This window comes from Henckelia pumila, chromosome 4, assembly GCF_033568475.1.
Source record: "Henckelia pumila isolate YLH828 chromosome 4, ASM3356847v2, whole genome shotgun sequence".
NCBI lineage: Eukaryota > Viridiplantae > Streptophyta > Magnoliopsida > Lamiales > Gesneriaceae > Henckelia > Henckelia pumila.
Genome location: NC_133123.1, coordinates 30,223,861 through 30,247,803, shown reverse-complemented (window position 1 = coordinate 30,247,803; position 23,943 = coordinate 30,223,861). Strand labels below are relative to the sequence as shown.

At 33.4% G+C, this 23,943-nt stretch overlaps 3 protein-coding genes across 4 annotated transcripts; all 3 read right to left on the bottom strand.

Moving 5' to 3' along the window:
- Positions 1-864: 864 nt before the first annotated feature.
- LOC140860130 (proline-rich receptor-like protein kinase PERK8) lies at positions 865-5,097 on the bottom strand. Of its 2 annotated transcripts, XM_073262955.1 has the most exons (10): positions 5,054-5,097; positions 4,603-4,687; positions 3,082-4,223; positions 2,602-3,006; positions 2,246-2,326; positions 2,096-2,166; positions 1,862-1,944; positions 1,590-1,737; positions 1,319-1,480; positions 865-1,236 (listed from the first exon to the last, which is right to left on the bottom strand). In XM_073262955.1, exons 1-10 carry the CDS (start codon positions 5,082-5,084, stop codon positions 1,048-1,050), a joined length of 2,397 nt encoding a protein of 798 aa, XP_073119056.1. In that variant the 5' UTR covers positions 5,085-5,097; the 3' UTR covers positions 865-1,047. The 2 variants fall into 2 exon arrangements, with proteins under 2 accessions (XP_073119056.1, XP_073119055.1); XM_073262954.1 differs by lacking the exon at positions 5,054-5,097 and having other exon boundaries at positions 4,603-4,810.
- Positions 5,098-6,757: 1,660 nt separating this feature from the next.
- On the bottom strand, positions 6,758-8,271 carry LOC140860761 (glucan endo-1,3-beta-glucosidase 12-like). Its single transcript, XM_073263764.1, has 2 exons — positions 6,912-8,271; positions 6,758-6,789 (listed from the first exon to the last, which is right to left on the bottom strand). Exons 1-2 carry the CDS (start codon positions 8,269-8,271, stop codon positions 6,758-6,760), a joined length of 1,392 nt encoding a protein of 463 aa, XP_073119865.1.
- Positions 8,272-8,651: 380 nt separating this feature from the next.
- Positions 8,652-12,511, bottom strand: LOC140865782 (protein trichome birefringence-like 19). The gene is made up of 2 exons (XM_073270551.1): positions 11,956-12,511; positions 8,652-9,573 (listed from the first exon to the last, which is right to left on the bottom strand). The coding sequence occupies exons 1-2, from the start codon at positions 12,439-12,441 to the stop codon at positions 8,767-8,769; spliced, it is 1,293 nt and encodes a 430-aa protein (XP_073126652.1). The 5' UTR covers positions 12,442-12,511; the 3' UTR covers positions 8,652-8,766.
- Between the last annotated feature and the right edge of the window lie 11,432 nt (positions 12,512-23,943).

Sequence of the window (23,943 nt, the reverse complement as noted above, 5' to 3'; positions counted from 1 at the left end):
CCTGAGAGAGGCTTTGATATTATAGGATTTTTTTTAATCTTATAATTGGATTTTTTTATAGGTATTTTGAGTTAAATAATTGGGTTTCTAATTTTATTTAGTTATTTCTTTAGGGTTTTTTTTTTTGGAGAAATGTATACTTTAATAATTCATTATAAAGAATTATTGAAAGAGATTTTAAAAATAGCTGAAATAATAAAAAAATATATATCGAAGGTAATAATTTAGTAATTTCATAATTATATTATTTATTTATTCCATTTATTTATCATGGTGATTTATGAGGACTATTGAATAAATGACATAAAAATCATTTGATAATACTACTGGAGTTTATTTGAATTAAATAAGTGGTTTTGTAATTTTATTTTGGTTATTTTTGCAGGATTTTTTGGTGAAAAATGTATTCTTATTTATATTTTAATAATTTATCATAAAAAAATATTTTAAAACTTTAATAAACGAGTTGAAATAATAAATAACTAAAATGATGCTAAATGATTACTTGATTAGGAATTGTTTATTCTAGTTTGAATGATTACATTTTCAAATATCAACAATTAGACATACACCAAGAAAATCTGTTAACAATGATGATTGTATTATTTGGGTTGATTTTCACATTTAATAATTCAAAATTTACACGATTATCAGTGATCATCCACTAAATATAATTGACCCCTTCGGGGTCAGCTCTTTCGAAAAATAACAAAATAAATTTATTGTATAGACAATGTATCACCACGCGCACGTGCTACTTACAAGTTATTTCAAAACAAATGAACTTTATATGAAGAATAAAAACATTGTGCTAAGTATCAGAAGCAAATGTGAAAGATCAAGCAAGCAATGGTTTAGAAAAGCACGTATGCCTAACAAGCAAGATTTAAATTCAAACAAATTAAAACTGAAACATAAACATATATAATTACAGTGTCATATTTACCAAATTATAGAAACTCTCAAAATTTAACTGGACGTTTGTGCCTGTAGAACAATGCTTATTTCCAGTTGGGAGAATTTTGAATTTACAGGTGAAGAGAAGCATCAATTTCTCCAGGTGCTTTGAGAATAGCCGAAGGTTTCTGAACTGAATTCTTGACTTCCAAATGCCATTCTTTGGAACATTCTCATCTGTGCAGAATGTTCCCTAGACTCGAAGACTCCACTCTGTCCCGGTTTCATCCCGTTGTTTAAATCAGCTAACTCGTCCATTGCATCTAAAGCTCTCACTACCTGCAAATTGAGAATGTATGAAAGTGATCAAATTCAATGTTCTGGATGGTGTTTGATTGCTTGATGGTGGAAGTTTCGGTACCTGGCTCATCTTCGGTCTTTTTGAAGCTAAATGGCGCACACAAGCTGCAGCTGCTTCAATCATCCTGAACATCTCAATTTCAACAAAGTTGTTTTCTAGTCTTTGATCTATTAAGTCTCCGAAATCTTCTGCTTCGAGTGCCTTGGCCAGCAAGGGTCGAGCCTGCATGAGTGAGGTACATACATATATATTCGAAAGGTTTCTTGATAAGTGAAAGGTGTTCTTTGAAACCACCTAGATTAAAATAAAGAACAAGGTTGATGGTGCTTACCCATTCAACCAGACTTTCATCTCCTAAAGGCTGAGATGCATCAACAGGCTTACGACCAGTGATGAGCTCCAAAAGAACAACACCAAATGAAAAAACATCGGATTTCACGGTCAGTTTTCCAGTTGAAGCATATTCTGGAGCCAGGTATCTGCAAGAAATATGGATCAGTGAGTAAATGTGTTGATGCAAAAGAAACATCGATCCAACAAGCTGCAACTATTATAGACTGATTTTCCTGCCATAGCTTTAACGATAAAGAACTGGTTACCTACCCAAAGGTTCCCATTACACGCGTGGACACATGGGTATGCAACTCCAAATCCTGTGCTAGCTTCGCAAGCCCAAAATCTGCAACCTGTTTCATATACAACACAATACTACCATTAGTATCATTTTCAGTGTTAAGTGTATATTTCTTACTTTCGTTAGTTGAGGTTCAATTATAAGAAAAAATTAGCACGAGATATCTTCTAGACTATTAGAATTGTACGAAGGAATCAGCGTACCCGTGCTTCAAAGTTTTTATCCAAGAGAATGTTTGATGACTTGATATCTCGGTGAATAATGCGGGGTTGACCTGATAAACACAAAACCATAACTTTTTCATTAGGTTCTTAACAAAAATTGAACACGTAAATAACAAGGCTATATCTTACAGTCTTCATGAAGATATGCAAGCCCGCGAGCAGAACCAGCAGCAACTCTGATTCGGGTAGCCCAATCCATGACTGAACTGCCTTCACTTGGCAAGAACATCAAATTAAGAAATCAGATATACTTTTACATTTAAGCGGAAATCTTAATTTGGTAAGAAGGATCATATTTGCAGTATTGTGAACATGTATGGCAAGTTGATCAAAATTCATCATTTTTAACAAGTGACCGGGTAATAGGATAACTTAAATATTGTACTGTATCCCAGTTCTAGTTTGCGATTTATGTAAGCGAAGGCAAGAAAACAACTGAGTATACACGGAGTTGCAAGTTTCTATTGCTATGAACACTATATTACCGTGAAGATGATAGTGCAGTGTGTCGTTGGGCAAGTAATCATACACGAGCAGCCTTTGATGTTCAGAGATGCAGTAACCAACAAGAGATACCAAATGCCGGTGATGTATTCGGCTAATGATTTCAACTTCTGCTCTGAATTCACGCTCTCCTTGTCCACTGCCAGCTTTTAACTGTTTAACAGCTACTTGTCTTTCGTCTGCCAGAACTCCTTTATAGACATAACCAAATCCACCTTCCCCGAGTAGATTATCTTCCGAGAACCCATTTGTAGCTTCTGATAGTTCTTCATAGGTAAACCATGATCTTGACATGCCTATACCCCCATCTGCTGAGTACATGTAATTGTTTGCTGAAGCATTTCCAGCTAGAGGAGCTGAATACTTGGGCCCAAGAAAAGATGAATCTGTTTATAGTTATAGAAACATGAGAAAGGAACGCGAATCATTTAAATGAGTCAAGAAACACAATCTAATATCACCTGAATTCTGTGAAGACGCAAAAGGTGAGGGCACTGCATAGTTCAAACTAAGGCTTCTGTCCTTTTTTCTTCGCCTGTTGGTAAACCATACAGCCAGAACCACAACAGTGAGTGCCAGAAATCCCACAACACCACCTATTACAGCTACACCTCCTCCTTTGAGACCACCTGAATTCCCTGATGTTACATCAGTTATATTACTAGATTTAGTTGATGTTGCAGTGGGTTTTTCGATGGGCAAGGATGGTAGAGGTGCGGTAGGCGTGCTGCCATTGATAGAGGAATTGCGCAGGGGTGAGGGAGGAGATATCGAAGGCGGCAAGGATGGATTTGTAACAGGAGGAGGAGGAGATTGGGTGGAAGGTGGAGGGCTGGTAAGTGGAGGAGGAGAAAGTGCGGAACTATTTGGTGGGGGTGGCAATGGAAGTGGTGGATGAGAACTATTTGGTGGGGGGACTAGGGATGGAGGTGGAGGACTAGAGATAGGAACTGAAGGAGCTATGGCTGGTGGTGGAGAAGAGGGTACAATGGATGGAGGGGGAGGTGTTGGTGAAACAGCTGGAGGTGGTGCCACAGGAGGGGTAGGGGATTCCTTGGGTGGAGATGCTTTAGATGGTGGTGGAGGGGACTGGATTGGTGGGGGTGGTGAATCGACCGTGGGTGGTGGAGAAGCAGGGGAAGGTGGTGGAGGCAATGGCGGAGGCAATGGCGGAGACAAGGGAGGAGGCGACGATGAAGGCAATGGGGGTGGTGGTGAGGGAGTGGGTTGAGGCAAAGGTGGAGGCAATGGGGGTGGAGCAGAAGGCGGCGTAGGCGATGGTGGTGGTTGTGGGGGAGGTGAAGAAGGTGGTTGGGGTGATGGTGGGGGCAACTGGGCCGGTGAAGAAGGTGGAGGGGATGAAGGGGGTGGGGCTGAAGGTGGCGGTGAAGAAGGCAATGCTGGCGGAGGCGAAGCCACAGCCGGAGGTGATTCTGGGGGCGACGGAGGACTGATAGAAAGCGGAGGTAGAGCTAAGGAACTAGGTGGCGGAGCAGAGGATGTAGAAGGTGGTGGAACTGAAGAATTTTTGGAGGAAGCTGGTGGCACTGCACCAGGAGAAGAATCTGGCGATGGTGATCTTGAAGCCATTTGCTCCACAAATCTAAAACAAGAAAAAAAAAAAAAAGTCTTCTTCTATTGAAATCTAGTTCAGCAACACCACACCTCCATTCAAATACTGCACATTAATCTTAAACACCACGTTCACAACCTTTTACTTTTGAAGCTAACAAGATAACCCTCATCAATCAGACAAAACCACCTCAAAAAACACCATATTTTATCTTGCTCAGATTCAAAATGTACCCAGAAACGCGCGAAAAAAAGACTTCAACTTTCTTAGCGAATCGATCAGTAATCCAGCATAGAAAAACGAGCAAAAGATTCAGATCAAAGATTTCAGAAAACAAGATTCAGACGCAAATGCATTGCAATCGAATCACAAGAAACCACAAGACTCAAAAAATCAAAGAAGGTCTCACCTCTCTGCAACAAAGTCAGAATCTTGAAATCCACCGAAACCTGTTTTCCCAATAAACTTCTTTCCAGGAAGATAAGATACAGGAGCTGCACCAAACCAAACGTGGGTGCCACTCAGTAATAGTGCCGAACACTTCGTCACAAAATAAGAGAAATCTTGGAAATTGTCCAACATGCAGAGCCTTCCATTGACTATCAACAACTTCTTCTTTCTTTTTCCTTTTCTTTTCTTTTTTAAAAACAAAAAAACAAGAAATTTACAGCTAATTAAAGAATTGTTCACGTGATTTAAGAATTGCATTAACGGGCATGGAGAAGCAAAGTCAAACTAACACCCATGAAGGCCATGTGTGTTCATTGCTCAATGGCTCGCTCTGTCACCAAAATTAAGAGTTCTTTATAGTTTATTAATAGCTAGTGTACACTGATTAGTCTTTAATGGGATCTACTAACCTCCGAAAACAGTTGAATCTTCCATGCCCATTGTTCAGATTTGCTCGCACGTTGCAAGAATCAATCAAATTATTATTTTTTTATTCTTTATTTTTGGGTCAGTTAATAAGTCTTTTTCTAAACTGCACGTAGATACTAATGAAATACAGAAATTAAAAAATTTGGAGTAGAAAATAAAAATAGGTAGATCTTAATTATGATATGTAGCAAATTATAATAAGTATGACATATAGAACAATATAAAATGAAATAAAATTTTAAAAATAGTTATCTATTTAAACGCGATATATAATAGAAAGTAACCAAGAGTATCAACCAAAAATTTACTAATGTTTAAACCATAATTTATTACACTACTAAAATAAACATAACGAGTTAACGACAACCTATGATCAAACTAAAATAATTATCACAACTGAATGATTAAAAAAAAAAAGACAAATTGATGTTAAAAAATAAAATACTACCAATAAAACTATTATTTATTTAAATAATATTTAACATTGACTTTCCTCTATATATTTTTTTTACCTATTTTCTAAGATTCTATATTGTGGATAATTATATTTATATAATTACCATGGATCTGTAAAGCGATATCAGTTATCATAAATTCATTGTGAATAATAAAATTTTAAATGATAAATAATATATAATAAATAATATAATACATGAAATAAATATCAAACTAGCTAGTTCAATCACTAATGAAATAATTCGAATAGTATTTATTTAATGTAAAATAAAATAATCAAAATGTATGGATGCATTGTTCATTACTTTGACCCTTAAATTAAAAGTTTTCTAAACCTTAAATTTCTTGTATAACGTTTAACATGAAAATTTCAGATATAATTCAAATAAATTTTTCATAAGCTATATTATCCAAATATGCTAATTATACAAAAATAATTGAATATAATCCCATAACTACTGGAACAAATTATTTCGTCACAAATACTTAAAATACAATCGATAAAATAAATAAACTTCCATAAAATAATGATTAATGTTCTTTAAGACTTATGCATGATTTATAATTTTAACCCATATGTTATATGTACGTATATATATAATACATTGAATTTTTATTTTTTTTAATATAATATTGATTAATCAATAATTTTTGGAAAATAAATTTTTAAAATATTATTTTTGAATACTCTTGACTCAATTTCTTTTTAGTGTAATTAATTACATGAATATATTGGTGACTCTCCCTAGCTATCATTTGCATGGGCTTAATTAAATAATTGAAGTGCAAGACAACACATGATTTCTTTTGTACGTATATAGCCAGATAGATATAGATTTCTGGAGAGGCATGCATATGCATTATTCAAATTTCTCATGCGTGCATTGTAACCTTAAAGTTATTTGGCTAGATGTTCTTGATCAGTACTGCTTCTTGAAATTTATGATTATGCGGATCATGTTTGTTTTAATTATTGTTTTTCAAGAAAATGTGGAAACATGCGATAGACAAAAGCCACTTTTTTCAAACATTGAAAGCCTCTGATTGTGGAGAAAAATTAGCTTTATCTCCTCCCCACGAGACAAATTAACTTTTCCTTCCCTTTTGACAAATTAAGTTACAGTCCAATTTTCAGGCCCTTTTTGGAGATTATAGTTTGACATAGAACAAGAAAGTGAATGCTTTCAGAATGCTAGCTAACACATGCATTGAATGTGTAATACGCCCTCTTACTGTTGTGAATATCGGCATCTTCCATAACCTGAAAACCAACATAACATATATAGATCTGAGAATTTAAAGCAATCTAATTAAGCACAAGATAATCAAGAATTTTACAAGGGACAAATGTGTAGTAAAGTAGGAATGTGTAAAGAAACGTACTTGGATCACTGAACGTAACAAGACCAGTTCCTTTGAAGTCACAGTTCCAATAGTTCCTTCCATGCATCTGATAGTATGCATTCATGGCATATGAAGCGTGTGCGTGTATCTTATCCGGTCCCAAACAATCTCCATTTTCATGAATCTCCCTGCAATCCACACCACCAGGTCCGCAGCAGAAGTCCAGGACTGCCTGAATCACTTTCTCATCTGCGTGTGGTTTCGCCACGCACCAAACAGAAGGGCCCCTAGTTCTCGCCGCCACCGATGTTTTCTCCCCGAACTCTAGTCTATCCCCGGAACAAAACTGGCAGCTCAGATCCAGCTCGTAAACTTTAGAACCTTGGGCGTTGAAAACCCCGAAATTCCTTTCGCTCGCACCTCCTTGTTTCTTGTTCTCGTTGAACAGAGAGAAAACGAAAATGTCTATGCTTTCATTTGGCTTCATGGGGGTCCCTTTGTTTGCTTGTGCCCGTTCGATCAATCTTGTGTTGTAAGTCTTTGCGTTTTCAGGTGTCGCCGCCGTCTCTCCGGCTTCGCCTTTCGACGGCCAACCGGACTCGGAAACGACGATCTTGATCGAACGGTTGCCGAATCCTAATGAAGAAATGGCTGATCGAACGCTGTCGATTTGTGCATCCAACATGTTGGTGTACACGTACCCCTTGGGATCTTGTACGTTGGTGACATTGCCTAGTAACGCATACTCTAGACTGATTGTTTTAGGATTGTCACGATATGCGAAATAAGGGTATGCATTCACCATGAAAGGTGCGCCGGTGTCTGCCAAGAATCCAACGATAGATGTCATGGCAGGGAGGAGCATGGCGGCGAAAGCGGAGGCGGATGGAGGAAAGGAGGAAGCAAGAACAGCCATGCTGTGCGGTGTGGTGACCTTGATTTTCCGGTCCAGGCCACGAGCGAGCAAAACAGAGTGCAGGTTCTGCATGGCTTGGAACAGAGCCTTCTGATCGAGATTTTCGTCTGCGGTTAAGTACTCGTTTCCTATGTTGATGGCTACTATGGAGGTGGCCGGAATGAAGGGGGCGACACGGCTGGTGAACCACTCATCGGCAGCATGAGGGTCGGAGCTCAAGTTGGCCACGTGCGAGTTTTCGACCGCCACGATGAGGTCTATGCCAGTGTTTGAGAAAGCTTCGAGGATTTCATTGTTGGTGTCATAAATCTTGACCTTGTTAACGAGGGTGGACTGAAGCAGCTGAGCCACCCGCTTCGGCGGCGGGAGGTTGTCTCCGACCGTGCCGTAGTTGATGCCCACGGCCGAAACTTGCGGCGGTGGGCTGAGTTGGAGGAGAAAAGGGAAGAGAAATACAAGGAGATTTGCAAGGGACATTGCCATTGGTTTTTTGCGTGATTTTCTTTGAGAGTGAGTGAACATATCTTTCTAGTTGCTACTACATGTGCTAGATATTCAGGTTTTTTTAAATTCTAAATGTTGAAATATAAAATACTTAATTTTGGGGAGGGATTTAGGAAACGAGTCCCACTCTCAAATTTGAATAAGCCCTTTTGTGCTGGATTGCAATTATTGTATGTCCATTCTTTTGACTAATTGCCATTTTTCCTGAGATTCATGAGGAATGTTGCTGCAGACCACATACAATATTTCTCTGTTACATACATGATCAAACTAACTAGCTAATCTAATTGGTTTGAAACAGTATCTTTTCATTCTTGCAATTTTAATCATTTTTCATACAAAATATTGATGTGCCATGATCGTATCTGAGGGAAAAAAAAAAAAAAAAGAGACTAAAATAAATACATAATTTCATTTATAAATGAAAAGAATAATAAAATAAATACAACTCTCAAGCAGAATCAAACAAGCGATTCAATGAAACCTTTTTTGGCGCTTAAGAAGTTTTTCGCTGTATGATCTCCGGGCTTCTGTCTTCAACAGGTGAAACAAAAAATCGGCCCAAGAATCAATGGGCCCAGGCAAGCACCAATGGACACAATCATTGTACATAGTCACATTCTCATTGGGCCAATGCCCATATCTGCTCGGGTGCCCATCGGGCCTCAACAACATGGCCTGCGTCGTGTCCAGCCACCTGAATCTCTTCCTCCGCACCTTCTCCGCCGCCCGGAACTCCCCCAATTGGATCATGTACAGATCCAAATTCAACCCCTCCAGCATCGTCTCGTTGCTCCGTAACGGCCGCCGCCTCACGCAGTTCCCGCCGGCGTTCCACATCCCGCCCTCGAAATGCGAAGGCGCGTAGGTTCGTAAGAACGTGACTCCTCTGAAATTCTCCCTCCCGTTGATGGCTCTAAACGCCGTACGGAAGGCGCGGCGGTACCCGAAGGTCATCGGGAGGTCGGTGACGTTGGGGAGCTGGCAGTAGCGGCAGCCGACGATGCGGCGGTTCTCGTAGTAGAAGGCGGTGCGGCTGAACCAGTGGCCGGCGTTGAGGATGAGGTAATCGAAACCGTCGATCTGCGTGGTCCATGCCTCATCGAACTCGTCGAGGTAGAGGTTGAAGAGACCGGTGTGGGTGGGCCCGTCGGGATCCCGGTCCTCGTACCGGACCAGAAATGGAGTCCACAAGTAGGCTAAGGTGAAGTTGTATGTCACGTATTTCCATCGTTTGAAATGCTCGTCTTCCGAGGGGGAGACGTCGATTGGGTATTCCACCTGAAATTGAACTCACAAGTTATCGAGTATTATATTCTCTCCATTCAAATTGACTCATACGAACAAAATGGTGGCAGAATATTTTATCTCATATAAAAAAACGTAGATATAGACAAAGAATTAGTGTAACGTTTCAGCATTGTCGGGCCGGGACATGCTCTGTTCGAATTCACTGATGTAGTCGGAATTCTTTACGTATGTCACACCAAATTTGGGTAAATAATTATTAAATAAATGGTTAATTATTTGTGATATAGAATTAATTTACAAGTCAAAAAAAAAAGACGGTGCATATGTAGATCTAGAAATTGGCTCATTTTATACTATATCGGATTAATTTCACCCGATACAACATCCATCGTTCATGAGTCCGAACCCCATACAATTTTATGTGTGGGATCCTACCCCTGTATATGAACTCAGACCATGAACGACCCAAATCCACCGGGTGAATTGAAATTCACCCTTCAATTCACCCGGTGGAGGTGGAGCCAAGCATCACCCCTAGAAATTGATGAGGATCGGGATCCATGTTCAGTTGCTCCAATTCCCGATATTGGATTCCCAATGTATCTGTCATTTGTCAAGTTCAATTATTATTTTAGCAAAAAAAAACTTTTATTATTTTTTTTTGTCAGGATAATGAACGAGACACCATCGATAAATCACTGTTTAGAGAATATAATGGTTCATTTTTTATTTTATTTTTTTATGTATAAGCACATAATGTTTAGTTTGCATCAAGATTGTTCCTACCCTTTCATGAAATAAGATGTGGATTGGATTTAATCATATGCAGGATAAGAGAATTACGTACACTATGAAACACACTTATTAATGTTTCTTTTATACATTTTTAACGATTAGATTGGATCGATATATCTTATGAGTGCATTCAAAGACTATGACCATAGTAAATTACGTGATATGCAAGCATAAAGCTCATAAAGGTATAAATACGTAATCTAGAAAGTATATGGTTGTGAAATTTTAGAAAAATATGAGTTTATGAATCTATTTTTTTAAGTTGTTATATATCTTTTAAGTTTTTTCAAGTGATGCAAGCATAAAGCTCATACTTACACAATTTATAATTATCACGTAAAATTAATTAATTACTAACCATTTTAGTAGTTTCCGCAATTAGAATAGTATTTATATATATTTATAAAGATTTGTTTAATAAAGTACTTTTAATAAGTACAATCAATTATGTATCCTAGTTGGCGGGCCCGGGCTCACACTTTCTAAAGTACTCTATTTGGACATTAGAACTGGAGCTCAATTTCCTAATTATTAAAAAATAAAATAAAATAAAAAAGACTTAAATTTACAAATATATTCGTATGATTCAAACTTAATGATCAAATCTACTGAAAAAAACTTCAAATTTATACGATTTGGACTGTCTTTCAAATTTTTGATCAAATTTTACAATATTTGTATTAAAAAAATTATAAATGTGTTACAACTATCAAACAATACTTCATGGCTTTTGGATCTGGTGTTTTTAATTTGTGCAAGCCAGATGATCCAAATTCCACCTGAACATGCATTGGATCCAAAATATTTCAAGTATGTTCCAGCTCTAGCTACTTGAATTTAGTAATTTCAAATGCGAATCAAATCATATATATTCAAATAAACATATGTGAGATGATTCGATTATTAATTGTTACTTGACAACTTTGTTTTACAAGAGGGAGGACAAATAGAACCCACTCATTTTCTGGGTCACACCACACTCTTCTTTAGTTGAAATTTCTCATCCTTGTATATATCAATCTTATCTATAAAATTAATGATATGGAGGAATAATATATTTAATGATTTCCACCCTTTTTGTTCCATTTTTTTTTAAAAAAAACGAAAGATTCTTGTAATTTTTGTATTCTAGCTAGGCTATATATATAGTGTAGTTGTTACTGGTGTTGTTGATAACTGGATGTGCAATATGTTTCTAATAATAATTTACCTAATCGTTAATACAAATAATTGAGCTCGTGATTGGATTTTTGAAAATATATAGTACCACTTTAGGTAACCTACTATTATTTTTCTTTTCCAATAATATCATCTAACCTCGTCTACTGTCTTCAATTTCAAATATTTAATAAACCACTTTATGGGCAATTAATTATTATTGATGTGGATGGTAACTACTAGACTAGTACTACATATACTATTCCATTGTGGAAATAAAAATATTGAATAAATCAATATGAAAAATGATAGCTAGGAATCCCAGGGAGAAAAAATTGTAAAAATAAATTAAAGATTAAGACAATGTTTGAGATTACTTCCAATAAACGTGAAAGGAAATTAAAAACTCGAGAATTAATGCTTCCTAAAAACATTTTCAAAACACCAACTTAAACATACCCGGGACAAGAGGCATATCATGGATTGCATTTGGTTCCTCCCCACAGAATCTCCAACAAAAGCCAGTGACTTATCCCGGACCATATCCAGAAACTGAAACGGGTTCAATACGGGCAAATCGCACCCGTCGGGTTTCCACCTCCACTGCATGAATCCGGCATCTGGCCTCCCATACTTCATGCAGTTCTGATGCTCATGGATCGCCCAACACGTCTTATTCGTGTAATATGGAGCATTCGGATTCGGAATCCATTCTCCGGTGAAGATATCGCACTTCTCTTGATTATCGGTTGTCTTGATATCCTCTGCATGGTGGTGTGGTGGGATGATTTCAGCTGAATTCTTGCGTGGTACTGAAGGATATCTCGGTGTCACGGGATAATTCAGGCGGATAACTGTGAGGAGTATCAATGCGGCGGATATCGCGATACCGAAATTTTTTATTTTTTGAGTATGGGTTTGGTTTTTCCTGAAGTGAAGCTCCATATTCTTGGAGCTTCAGTACTGATCTGTCGATGATGAATTAAGGGGTTGTTTGGAAATGTTTTGAGGAAGAAGGATTGCTCGTGTATTATAAGGTTTCGTTTCGACATTAGTTGGCAATGTGATATTATATATGTGGTGTGTGTGTGTGTGTGAATTAGTTATTGGTTTTGGTAAGAATATTGACCATTGTCTTCCTTTGGATTCAAATGGAGCGTGAATAGAAAAGTAAATTAAAATTTAACTAAAACCACAAATTTTATATTAAGAACATATATTCATGTATCGCAAAAACTTCTAAATGTGCGGGTCAATTTTATAACATCGGTCTTCTGCTTGAACCTACTCTTTGCATATTATATATGTTAGTATGAAATCTCTTATTTGGACAAAGTGTAGCACACTTTAGAACAACAAGTAGAATAGAAGACTTCTTCATATAGTCGATGGTTTATATTTTATAGTTTATTTGACATCAAAATCTCAAATTTAAAACGATATATTAGGTCCGAAATCAAATTAAAAATAATAACAACGAACTAGCTACTCCCCCAACACAAAAAATAAATTATAGAAAATTTGAAATTTAGGAGCAAGGCCTCGTCCATAATGGAAAATAACAAAATAGTTTTTCTAAAGAAAAAAAATTGGTTTTAAATTGTTAACATCTTAAATACCAATTCTTAATTTATTGTTCTCAAAAGAAAAAAGAAATTCACTAGCGTGAAGGAAATACAAATTAATAAGTAAAGCATTTATAATTCAAGCTAGGTGTGACTCACACCGTGTGAGGATATACTTGCAAGATTTTATGAAAGGAGTTGATATTTACACTTCATTTTTTGTTATTTATACTCCATTTGTGAGCAAATTAGACACATATTTTATACATGAAATGGAGTGTAGATAACACAAAGTGGAGTGTAAATATCAACTTCCTTTCATGAAGTATCACCCAATTAGTTAAGGTTAATTATATATATGGCTTCGAATTTATTGAATTTATTTACTTATTATTATTATTATTATTATTATTATTATTATTATTATTATTATTATTATTATTATTATTATTATTATTATTATCAACATTTCTTAATCAATAGTCACGATCGATCTGGCTTTATTATTAATATCAATGTAGAAACAGATATTTCATTAAAAAAATGACACTTTAGCTGCTAATTATAATTGGTTGGCAAGAACCGATTACTAATTAATACTAAAGATGATTAATTTTAGGAATGTTATGGTTTTAAATGATTATATATGCTATATACCACATTTAATAAAATCGAAAATTACGAGAGAGGATCTTAGACTTCTTATAATTAAAATTAAAGGGAAATTATAATTTTAATCATAAATATTTGTTTGTTTGCAATTTAATTAGTCCTCCATATCATTAAATTTTAGTCTTAATCGTATATTTTTTATTTTAATAATTTTAGTGCTTTTTTATGAGTACTAATATGACACTATACATACGTAACCTCGTGTCAATACTATTAGGGGTGCAATCGGACCGAATATAGACCCGTCCCGTAACCCTTCTCCCCGATTCTCGTCTCGATAAGAATCGAAAAATTATTTTTTTTTCCGATCCCGTACCCGATACTTTTTGAAACCTAAATATTCGGGATCCCGTCTGGTAGGGAGAGAATATCCCGATAATTTTTTCATGTTCAAAATTTTGTCCAAATTTTTTTTATTATTTTTAAAAAATACTATTTAAAATTTTATTTGTATAAATAAAAAATAAATGTTAAATTATAAACATATAATATTTAAAAAATAAGGATAACAGTTCAAAAAAATTTTCAAAAAACTAATTTTTTTTTTACTATTTTTAAATTTTTTTTTTATAAAAAAAACTATCTAAAAACTTATAAGAACCATATTTTCAACTAGAAACATATCAGTGCATATCAAAATTATTATATATGTTTATATTATTATTATTATTATTATTAAATTTGATTATTTTAAAACTCAAAATATTTTATGTAATAACTAATATCAATTAATTTTTTCACGAAATATTTTCATCTACAACCAAATTTAATAGCAAAATTTGTGATTAAAATATGAAAATCTTGTTTTTTTACATTTTTGTCGAAGTAGAATATCAAGTGTGCACCAAATAATTATTAATTGATAAAATTTTATGTACAAATTACATTCAAAATATGGGTTAAATATTAAATTTTGTTAAATAGATGAAGGGAAATTTACATCTCTTATTCTATATTTGTTATAATTATAAATATGAATTAATCAAATTATTAATTATTTTTTAAAAAATATATAGAAAAAAAATAAAATGTTATTTCGAGATTCTAATATTGAATCATTTCAACGATACATAATGATGTGAAATAAATCAATAATTAATCTTTATATAAGACGAAGCTCAATAAACATATAGCTCAAATGCCCAATATTAATAAAATTATTAATAAAATTTATTTAAAAAATTAATTTGGATTGGGTCGGGTCGGGTCGGGTCGGGAAGAGGATTTATTCTCGACCCCTCTCCCAATATTATTCGGGTAGGAATTTTTTGCGACGAGAATGAAATAAGATTCGAGAAGGATCGAGATTTTGATAAATATTTCCAGCCCTAAATACTATATAGATGTTACACAATAAAAATTACTATATTTATCCCAAAGAAAACTAAGATAGCAGAGATAATATAAAGAACCAAAACTGGAGAGAGAAAAATATAGAGGTCCAAATGAAATTTTGTTACTAATTCTAAAGATGCATAAATTTTGAATTTTTGAGTCATGAAAAAGAATATCGCTAATTACAATCAAATTAGAATGCATTACTACATGATATAATTTTGTACATATAGAGATGGATTACTTTTCGCACGCCGTATTCATATGGGTGGGTAACATGTAACATCCTTTTAAATGATAATTATGAAATCAATAGATAATCCAGCTGTTTAGGCCATGCATGCATGAATGGGCAGCTGGATTATTCAGCTAAACGTGACATTTAATAATTTTAAAATTTGATGTTTGATTTGATGTCCCTTTCTGTGTGAGATTTAACGCCCCTTGTTTAATTATTTATTAATATGTGTCAGTTAAGCTTTATATTTCATTTAACCATATCATTTAATCATGAATATGGCATGTAACTCAAAAAAAAAAATTGATATGTAATATCTACATATAATTGTACATTCGAAAACAGAATAGGGTTTATTTCGTGTCACAAACAGTGGTGCTTGTGGATGTAATATATATCAATTTTAATATATACTAAGTATTTATCGTTTTACCAAAAAATATAATTGATTACTATATATGCATTATCTCAAATACCACATTTTGATTGTTCCTGAGCATAGCACTCGAACACGAACCCCCTCTCAACCTTTTTCAACTAAAAATAATAATAATCAACTCCTTTCAAAAAAAAGTAGTTATGTATCTTGTAAGACGAATCAAATTTGCTTATATTTATAACAAAAATAATATTTTTGGTATGAAAGATAATATTTTCATGAGTGATTCAAATAAGAAACACATCTCACAATATTAACTCGTGAGATAGTCTTATTGAAGTTTTTGTGCAAAATAAATGAGAATTAAACACATAATCTTAAGTCTTATACCGGTTATAAAAATGATGAATTGTTTCTTTTAACCTAAGCTATAGTTTAAGGTAATTATATACAACTCAAATATTTTAAAGCATATTACCACCTATGCAATATTCCGGCCCTTTTTCAAATCTTCCCTGTCGTGTCAATTAATATGTAGATTTACAAGCAATATCAAAAAGTAAAATGCAGCTAAGAATATATTTTTGTGATGGACAAACATCACTCTAGCTAGTTTTTAATGAAAAATATAATCGAGTTATTCCATATATATATATGTTGGACTATATGTTCGTATATTATGAATATTTCTAGATAGAGGAGCTCTTTCGATAAAAAAAAAAAAATTATTAATTTTATTGAAAAATTATATGTATATGTAGAGCTAATTTAACAAAATGCTTAAAAGCAACTTCGTATTATAAAACATAAGTTTTGTTTACCGGCCCCTGTTTTAAATTTTTCTTAAAAAGGGTGGGTGGATTTGTTTGTTAATATTGGATCCAAATTCCAAAATATTATAATTTATAGTAAAACTACTTTAAAATAATTTTAATTTTAGTTTTTTAAAACAAAACTTCAATTCTAAATTGGGCATCTCTTGAATTTTTTGAAATTTCATCCCTTCATAATAATCATTTGTATGGAAATTGATGGGCCAATAACCCATTTATGGAATAATTATGGGCTGTAGAATGGGCTTGATAAAATTAACCCAAATATACACAGTCTTATTGTTAGGACTTTGCTTCATCTACCATCATCATATATAGAGATGTTAAAACGGACCGACTTACAGAAAATCCGTAATCCATTAAAATCCATAAGTTGGTTGGGGCGGGCTAGCTTACCATTTGAACATGTTGAAAAATTAGTAACACACTTGTCTATTTGACGATGTGGGCGAGTCGGCTCATAAATTTTCAGTTATAGTTGACGGGTTGGCCTGCAACCCACCACTTTACAGAGTGGCGCGGGTTGAAAAATTATCAAGTCAGCATACCATTTAGCAGGATGGAGAGAGCCAACATAACGGATTTAACCACTTTAACATCTCTAATCATATACCCAATGAAATAAAATAAAAAATTCTGAAATTAAAATTTATTTCTCGATAAAAAAATTTTGATGAGATAATATTTTTTTTTTTATGTGTAAGAGGGACAAGTCAACATTAATTGTTGATTTTAAATTTTAATTTTTCATGAGTTAATGTATATCCATATTTTTAGGATGACATTGACATCAAAATTTTAAGTTTAGGTCTATATCTCAAGTTCAAAATCTAATTATATATGTATATGTATTATATTCATGAATTAATATATATCCATATTTTTAGGATGACATTGACATCAAAATTTCAAGTTTATGTATTCAAAGTGGGAGATTTAATTAATTTTATAGAGTTTGGTGGAGTTTAGATGTCAATAGATATTCAATCTACACTTTTATAAACTCTACAAAAATTTAGAGGTATTCAAAATAGACTTTCGTGGAGTTTTTTAAAAGTCATGTGGTATTCAACAGTGACTTTTATAAATTTCATAAAATTCTAGAGGTATTCAAATTTTCAATGGATTTTTAATGACTCCATGAAAGTCATTGAAGTACAAACATAAAAGGGAAAATACTTTTTTTGGTCCATTAAATTGTCCATGTTTTGGTTTTGGTCCATTAACTTTTTCGATTGGGTTATGGTACGCTAACTTTTTATTTTCTGTGATTTTTGGTCCAACTGCATATGTGTCATCTTCTGATTGGTCCACGTCATCATTTTGGACCAATCAAAAGATGACACGTATGCAGTTGGACCAAAAATCACAGAAAATGAAAAGTTAGTGTACCAAAAACCACATCGAAAAAGTTAATAGACCAAAACCAAAATATGGACAAGTTAATGGACCAAAAAAATTATTTTTCCAACATAAAAACATAATGTACAATGCTAAAATGTCAAGATTTGTCTTTGAAAATTCTCTCTCCTCTTTCAAATTATATTTCTACATATTTCTATCTTTTCTATTTCAAATAACATTTCTATAAACACATTTTCTCTTCAAAATTTTTTAGTTTTTAGCCGATTTAAAAAATATTTCTAAATTTTTTATTAATTAATTTTTATAATTTGAAATTCAAGAATTTTTAAAAAAGGCCAAAATTTCAATTTTTTGAATTTTGTCGGTCGGAATTTTGGAATTAAATTTTTTCTATTTTAATACATAAATTATACAAATAATTTTAATATTAATGACATTAAAAGATACGACATAAAACTAAATATATTATGATAGGTAAATATATAATTTTTGCCATCATACTATAATTTTAAAACTTTTGTATTTGTTTATAGATATTTGACTATCGATATTTTCAATGTCGTTCAAGTTATAAAATCTATTAAACATATTTTTATGAAAGTCTGCAAAAAACTCTGCAGAAATCCATGGAATTATGTTTACAATTCTATGACATTGTATAAAAATTAATAAAAATCTGTCAACTCCACAAAAATCTGTCATTTTAAGAAATCACAAATACGACTCTGATCGAATATTACGTACAACAATCTAAATTTTACAAATTGGAAAAATAAATGTGTAAATTGAAAGTGGACGAGAAGAAGTATGTAAATTAGTATTATTGTTTTGAAGATGAGATATGCAAAATTTGAGAGCTTGAATATTTGCAAAACATTTCACTACAAGAAAATAATCAACTTAGCCATGGTTTTTTAAAAATTGTGGCTAAATTAAAATCGTGGCTAAATTATCCACGGTTTTTATTATACCGTGGCTATTTAACTACAATTTCTTAAAATCATACCTAATTTAGCCAAAGTTTTTATTACACCGTGGCTATTTAACCACAGTTTTTTAAAATCATGGCTAAGTTAGCCACAGTTTTTATTACACCATGACTATTTATTTAACCACGGTTTTTTAAAATCGTGGCTAATTTAACCACGGTTTTTTGAAAATCGTGATGTAATTAGCCATAATTTAAGAAAAATTATGGTTAACGTAGCCACGGTTTATAAACCATGTCTAATTTAACCATATTTAGATATATACAAATTAAAGAATATTCCATGATTTAAATAATATACAAATTAGACATATACACTTAATTATATATTAAAATTAGTTTTTTTCAATTTTGTTATTCCATATAAAAATCATATTTATTTTTAAAATAATTATATTATTTTGTAACTATGTATATATATCTGTGTGTGATCCAGATCTACCCTTGATTTTTCGCATAATAGTCATCTTTACTTTTAAAATAATTATATTAATATAAATAGAATATTGATATTTACACTCCAATTATTTATTTGCAATTAATCCATTATTTAATTTGTTAATAAATATTAGTTATATATATATATGTATTTAAATTTATAAATGAAATATAAAATTAATATAATTATTAACTTTGTTATTATCGCTCGAGCGCGAACGAACTTATTTAAAATATTAAATAATATTTTTAAATAAAGGATAAAAATTAAAAATTAAAAATAAAATAAGAAGGGAAAAAAGACAACATGGTCGAAGGTCATTTGATTCTTCTCTACTAACCCAAAATATCCGATAATTTGACATAATTAGAATAATTTTTTAGAAGTTATATTAAAATTTATATTTATGCCAAATAAATTACAAAAATTTGATAAAAATATATATTGTCGAATATCAAGATTTGGATGATATAACATCATTAACGTATATATATATATTATCATAAATATTTAATTTTTTGTATATTATTCAAAACTTTTTATTTAAATGACTATTTTAGTAATGATTTCTTTAAAATCGTAGCAAAAATAGCAACGATTTTAAAAACCGTGGCTATTTAAACTAATATTTTTTTAAAACTTTAAACTAATATTTATAAATATATATATATAAATACACATAACACAAGTTTATGATATACACGACACTCTGTCCTCTCAATCTCATCTCAACCACCCCTATGTTTCTTTTCTTCTTCTTTTTTAAAATTTTTTTCGTCACTTTAATTGCTCGTATCTTCTTTGTTTGTGGTCGGTTTTGAAAATAAATATAGTTTTCCTAAAAAAAAGAAAATAAATATAGATTCGAAATTTTTGCGACGAGATCTAGCTACTGATATCCATTTTGCAAGGTTTTCTCACGTCATCCGAAACTCGATTCTGTCAGCCGTTTCCTGTAGTCGCTGTTCGCCGTCGCAAACCGCTCTTCAGTATAGTAAAAAGTTATTTAGGTTTTCTTAAACTTGTTTCGAAGTTTTAGAGCTATAATTCGAATCTAGGGTTTCAAATTTTGGGAATTTTGATTATATTGACTTTCGATAATCTAGGGTTTCAAATTTTGGAAATTCCAAAATTATTAAGTTAGGTAATTCGAATTTTAGAGTTGTTTGAACCGTTATTTAAATGTTTTGATGCGTTAGAATTGAAATATATAAATTTCAGTGAGCTCAAATCCAAACATGCATGGTGTAATGAAATTAAAATATAACAAAATTTTACCTCGGTTGCTTACCCTCAAAGAAATGTAGGTAGAGGTCACAACAGATCCTTGGTGCAGTTCGATCACTCATCTTATAATTGCTCCAAGTCAAGCACGCTTAACTTTGGAGTTTTTATATGATGAGCTCCCCCAAAAAGATGCATCTTCTTCATATGAATAATACATATGAAATCTTTAAACATCTCCTCAACTATGTAGTCTCATACCTACACAGTCTCAAAATCTCTCTCATTCCGGCACGAGATCGGTTTATTTATGTCTTCATCCGCCTAGAAGCCTACCAGAAGTCGCTCATTGTTCGTGCAATCTCTTGGCACCGGCGATCACTCCCAGCCTCCTCAGCCCCGGACGTCACAAACAGTGGAACAGTTTGAAAAACAGAGTATGCAACTAAAAGTTTGTTTCTCAGCAATCAGATCAGAACACTGGAACAATTTGTTTTACTCAGAAACGCCATCCATCCTTGTGAGCAGATACTTCACTTGAACCTCCTTGGTGAGAGGCATTATCCACTCGCCAAAGAGGTTGCTTACCATTCTCGTAACTTTACCGGGCATTTCTCCTTGCTCGTACTTCTGAGCTTTAGCCACCACCCTTTGTTTAACTTTCTCTTCAACTTTTGGATACGTGAGCAAATCTAACACTTTGTCCTGGTCCTGCAACAAGTTTAAAACCAAAACAATCGTTCTTATTATCTTTGTACTATAGTCATATTCCAAATGTTATTTTTTCTCTTTTACCTTTGTTAATATGTCAGTTTTGTACATGTCGGGTGAGGCTCAAAATTCGACTCTGCAACAAACAAACCTAGATGGATCCTCTCCGAGATAACCTGCAAGTGCATAATAGAAAGGTTATAAAAGTGGTGAGGCTCTGCATGTGCCAGTTAGCACAATTAGAAACTCGTATTCGCAAATAAAAAATGAAACTAAGTTCATGGCTTTGTTTTTACAGAAACAGAAGTATATCAGCTTGTTAGTAATTGCAAATTGCATACATACCTGCAAACCACGTACATCATAATATGCAGTCTCCACAACATCTGCAACACCTCTCTCCATAGTTAAACTAGGGGGAAGATTTCAGCGGTACATCTCCCAAATTTGGGAGTTGATATTAACATCGTCAGCCCCCGCATGTAGAAACTGTAGGAGTTCAAAAAATTTAGAATTAATAAAGCAGTACGAAAGTTAAGAGAAAAATTAAAAATAAAAAATCAACAGTTTACCCTTGGTGACGGGTACGCCATATGCCAAAATAAGTTCAAAGGAAAGAATGGACGTTTGGCCTCATTCGCAAATGCGCCAAACTACATTTAGAACACTCACAAACTCAATTTGACTGCCAAAATGTTGCAAAATACTTCAACTAACTTACCCTAGCATGAGACCTCTCTGAGTCCCTCATCAAGTGCTGGGTCACATTAAGACCATCCGACGTATCATATAATCGGGCATCATAACCTAGGTGGGATCTCTCAACCAACCTAATGATAATCTTGTCCTCTAGTTACATCAAATGATTTTTAACCCTTTCCAAAGTAGAGTCATGAGACTCAAATATCCTAGGGAACAACAAGAAAATCAAACAGATAAAATAATCACAAAGAAAGTTGAAAACAACTAACCAATAGAACATGTGCACACCAAGTATTACCAGTAATAACAACAAAGAATATGAATCATAGACAAAATTAACAAGATAAAATTCGTTGATTTGTTTGTTTCATATTTTCCATCACTTTTATTTTTCTATTATTAGAGTTAGTGATTTTTTACCATACAACTCGAACTAGAATATTCATTTTCCATATATTCTCATTTCAAGGCGAGTGATTTGCCGGTGACTCAAGTCTTTGAAGGTATTAGTTGGTAGCCAAACAAGTCAATTTGTACCGCTGGATATATGGTAGAAACCTTATCGGATAAATTGATCTATTGAAGAGGCACCCTGACACTAGAGAGGTACAAGCAGCACTATTTTCAAAGAACAAAAGAATAAATTTGAAGGAAAACAAGATACACGCCCTGATATCTTGAATGTTAGAGGAAAATCAGAGAAACATGATTTTAAAACTCAGAAGGCAGATCCAACTCATCCAAGTCAAAAAGATAGAAGTAAGTGTTTTGTTTGAAAAAAAGCAAAGGGCGAGGTGAGTATTCTGAAAATCTCCACACATGATAATCGAGCATATGCATGGTTACTAAAGCATTTCTTGGACCAAAGTTGCCCACTGCCTGGAACTACTGAACTGGGAAGGATCAAAACAAAAGTCTTGTTTCTTCCTTCCAAAAGGTTTCTACTCCTGAATTCCAAAACAGGTTGCGAACACTGTTGAATCTTTGAATTTGAAATCTTTCTTTTAACAGAGAGTTTCAATTCATGCTAGCTTTTTATTTTTCATATATTCACTCTATTTCGGTTTACACACTTGTACTAACTATACTGTCTATCAAAGAGTATATTGCATAACCACCTATTAACAAAGGTAATAGAATACTATAAGATGCGATATGTACCCGGAGGAACCACAGTAAACTGGAAGCCATGCCGTTCGGACCCGCCTTTAATAAATATTATTTTTAAAAAAAAAAGAAAAAGAAAAGAAAGAAACAACAGAGATCACTGAGATTTAAGGGCAAAATAAACACCACATTTGTACAAGAGTTCCCGGAAAGACAGGCTTGTGAAAACAATATAAATCAAATGGAAAAAAGAAGAAGACGAAGAATCACGAGCAAGAAATTAAATCATCAACCTCAAGAACTCTTACCTAGGGCTGGAAAAAAACCGAAATTCGGTATACCATACATACCATACCGAAATATGCTGAATATGCCGATATTAAAGGGATACCGTACATACCATACCCTTTGATATTTATTGAAAATGTTTTGGACCCAAGAAACAAGCTTCAGATGATCAAAGTCAGCATAAAAAATTTGGAGGTACTCCTACAAAGATCCAAAAGTTCATTGATAAGATCAAACAAAACTTGGTTATTTTGGGGATGGAGTGCAAGGGAATACATGATGTCTTGAATGTTGAGAATCAAAGTATGCAAATAGAGTGTGATGGTGGAGATGGAGGTACTAGTGTTGGAAAACTGGCGTTCAGATCAATCACGATTGATACCCGGTGCAGCGGAAGTTTAAAAATTTTATTATGGAACAATTCCATAGTGTGGGTATCAACCGTTCAACGATTAAATTATAAGTGTGTGTAAAAATTAAATAATGATTATTAAATTTTTACCTTCAATCTCGAAGCGAGATTATTGGACACCAACAGAATTAATCTGCTCTTGTTGTCTCTCCCTGGAACCGATGAACTCCTTCAATCAGGTCCACGAAT

Excerpts from the sequence above, each read along its gene's own strand:
- LOC140860130 (XM_073262954.1), bottom strand. The coding sequence starts at position 4,775 with ATGTTGGACAATTTCCAAGATTTCTCTTATTTTGTGACGAAGTGTTCG. Across the intron at positions 4,224-4,602 it reads TCTGACTTTGTTGCAGAGAG|ATTTGTGGAGCAAATGGCTT; the intron begins GTGAGACCTTCT and ends TTCTTGTTTTAG. Across the intron at positions 2,167-2,245 it reads TGCATATCTTCATGAAGACT|GTCAACCCCGCATTATTCAC; the intron begins GTAAGATATAGC and ends TGTGTTTATCAG.
- LOC140860761 (XM_073263764.1), bottom strand. The coding sequence starts at position 8,271 with ATGGCAATGTCCCTTGCAAATCTCCTTGTATTTCTCTTCCCTTTTCTC. Across the intron at positions 6,790-6,911 it reads TGTTACGTTCAGTGATCCAA|GTTATGGAAGATGCCGATAT; the intron begins GTACGTTTCTTT and ends GTTGGTTTTCAG.
- LOC140865782 (XM_073270551.1), bottom strand. The coding sequence starts at position 12,441 with ATGGAGCTTCACTTCAGGAAAAACCAAACCCATACTCAAAAAATAAAA. Across the intron at positions 9,574-11,955 it reads TGATATGCCTCTTGTCCCGG|GTGGAATACCCAATCGACGT; the intron begins GTATGTTTAAGT and ends GTTCAATTTCAG.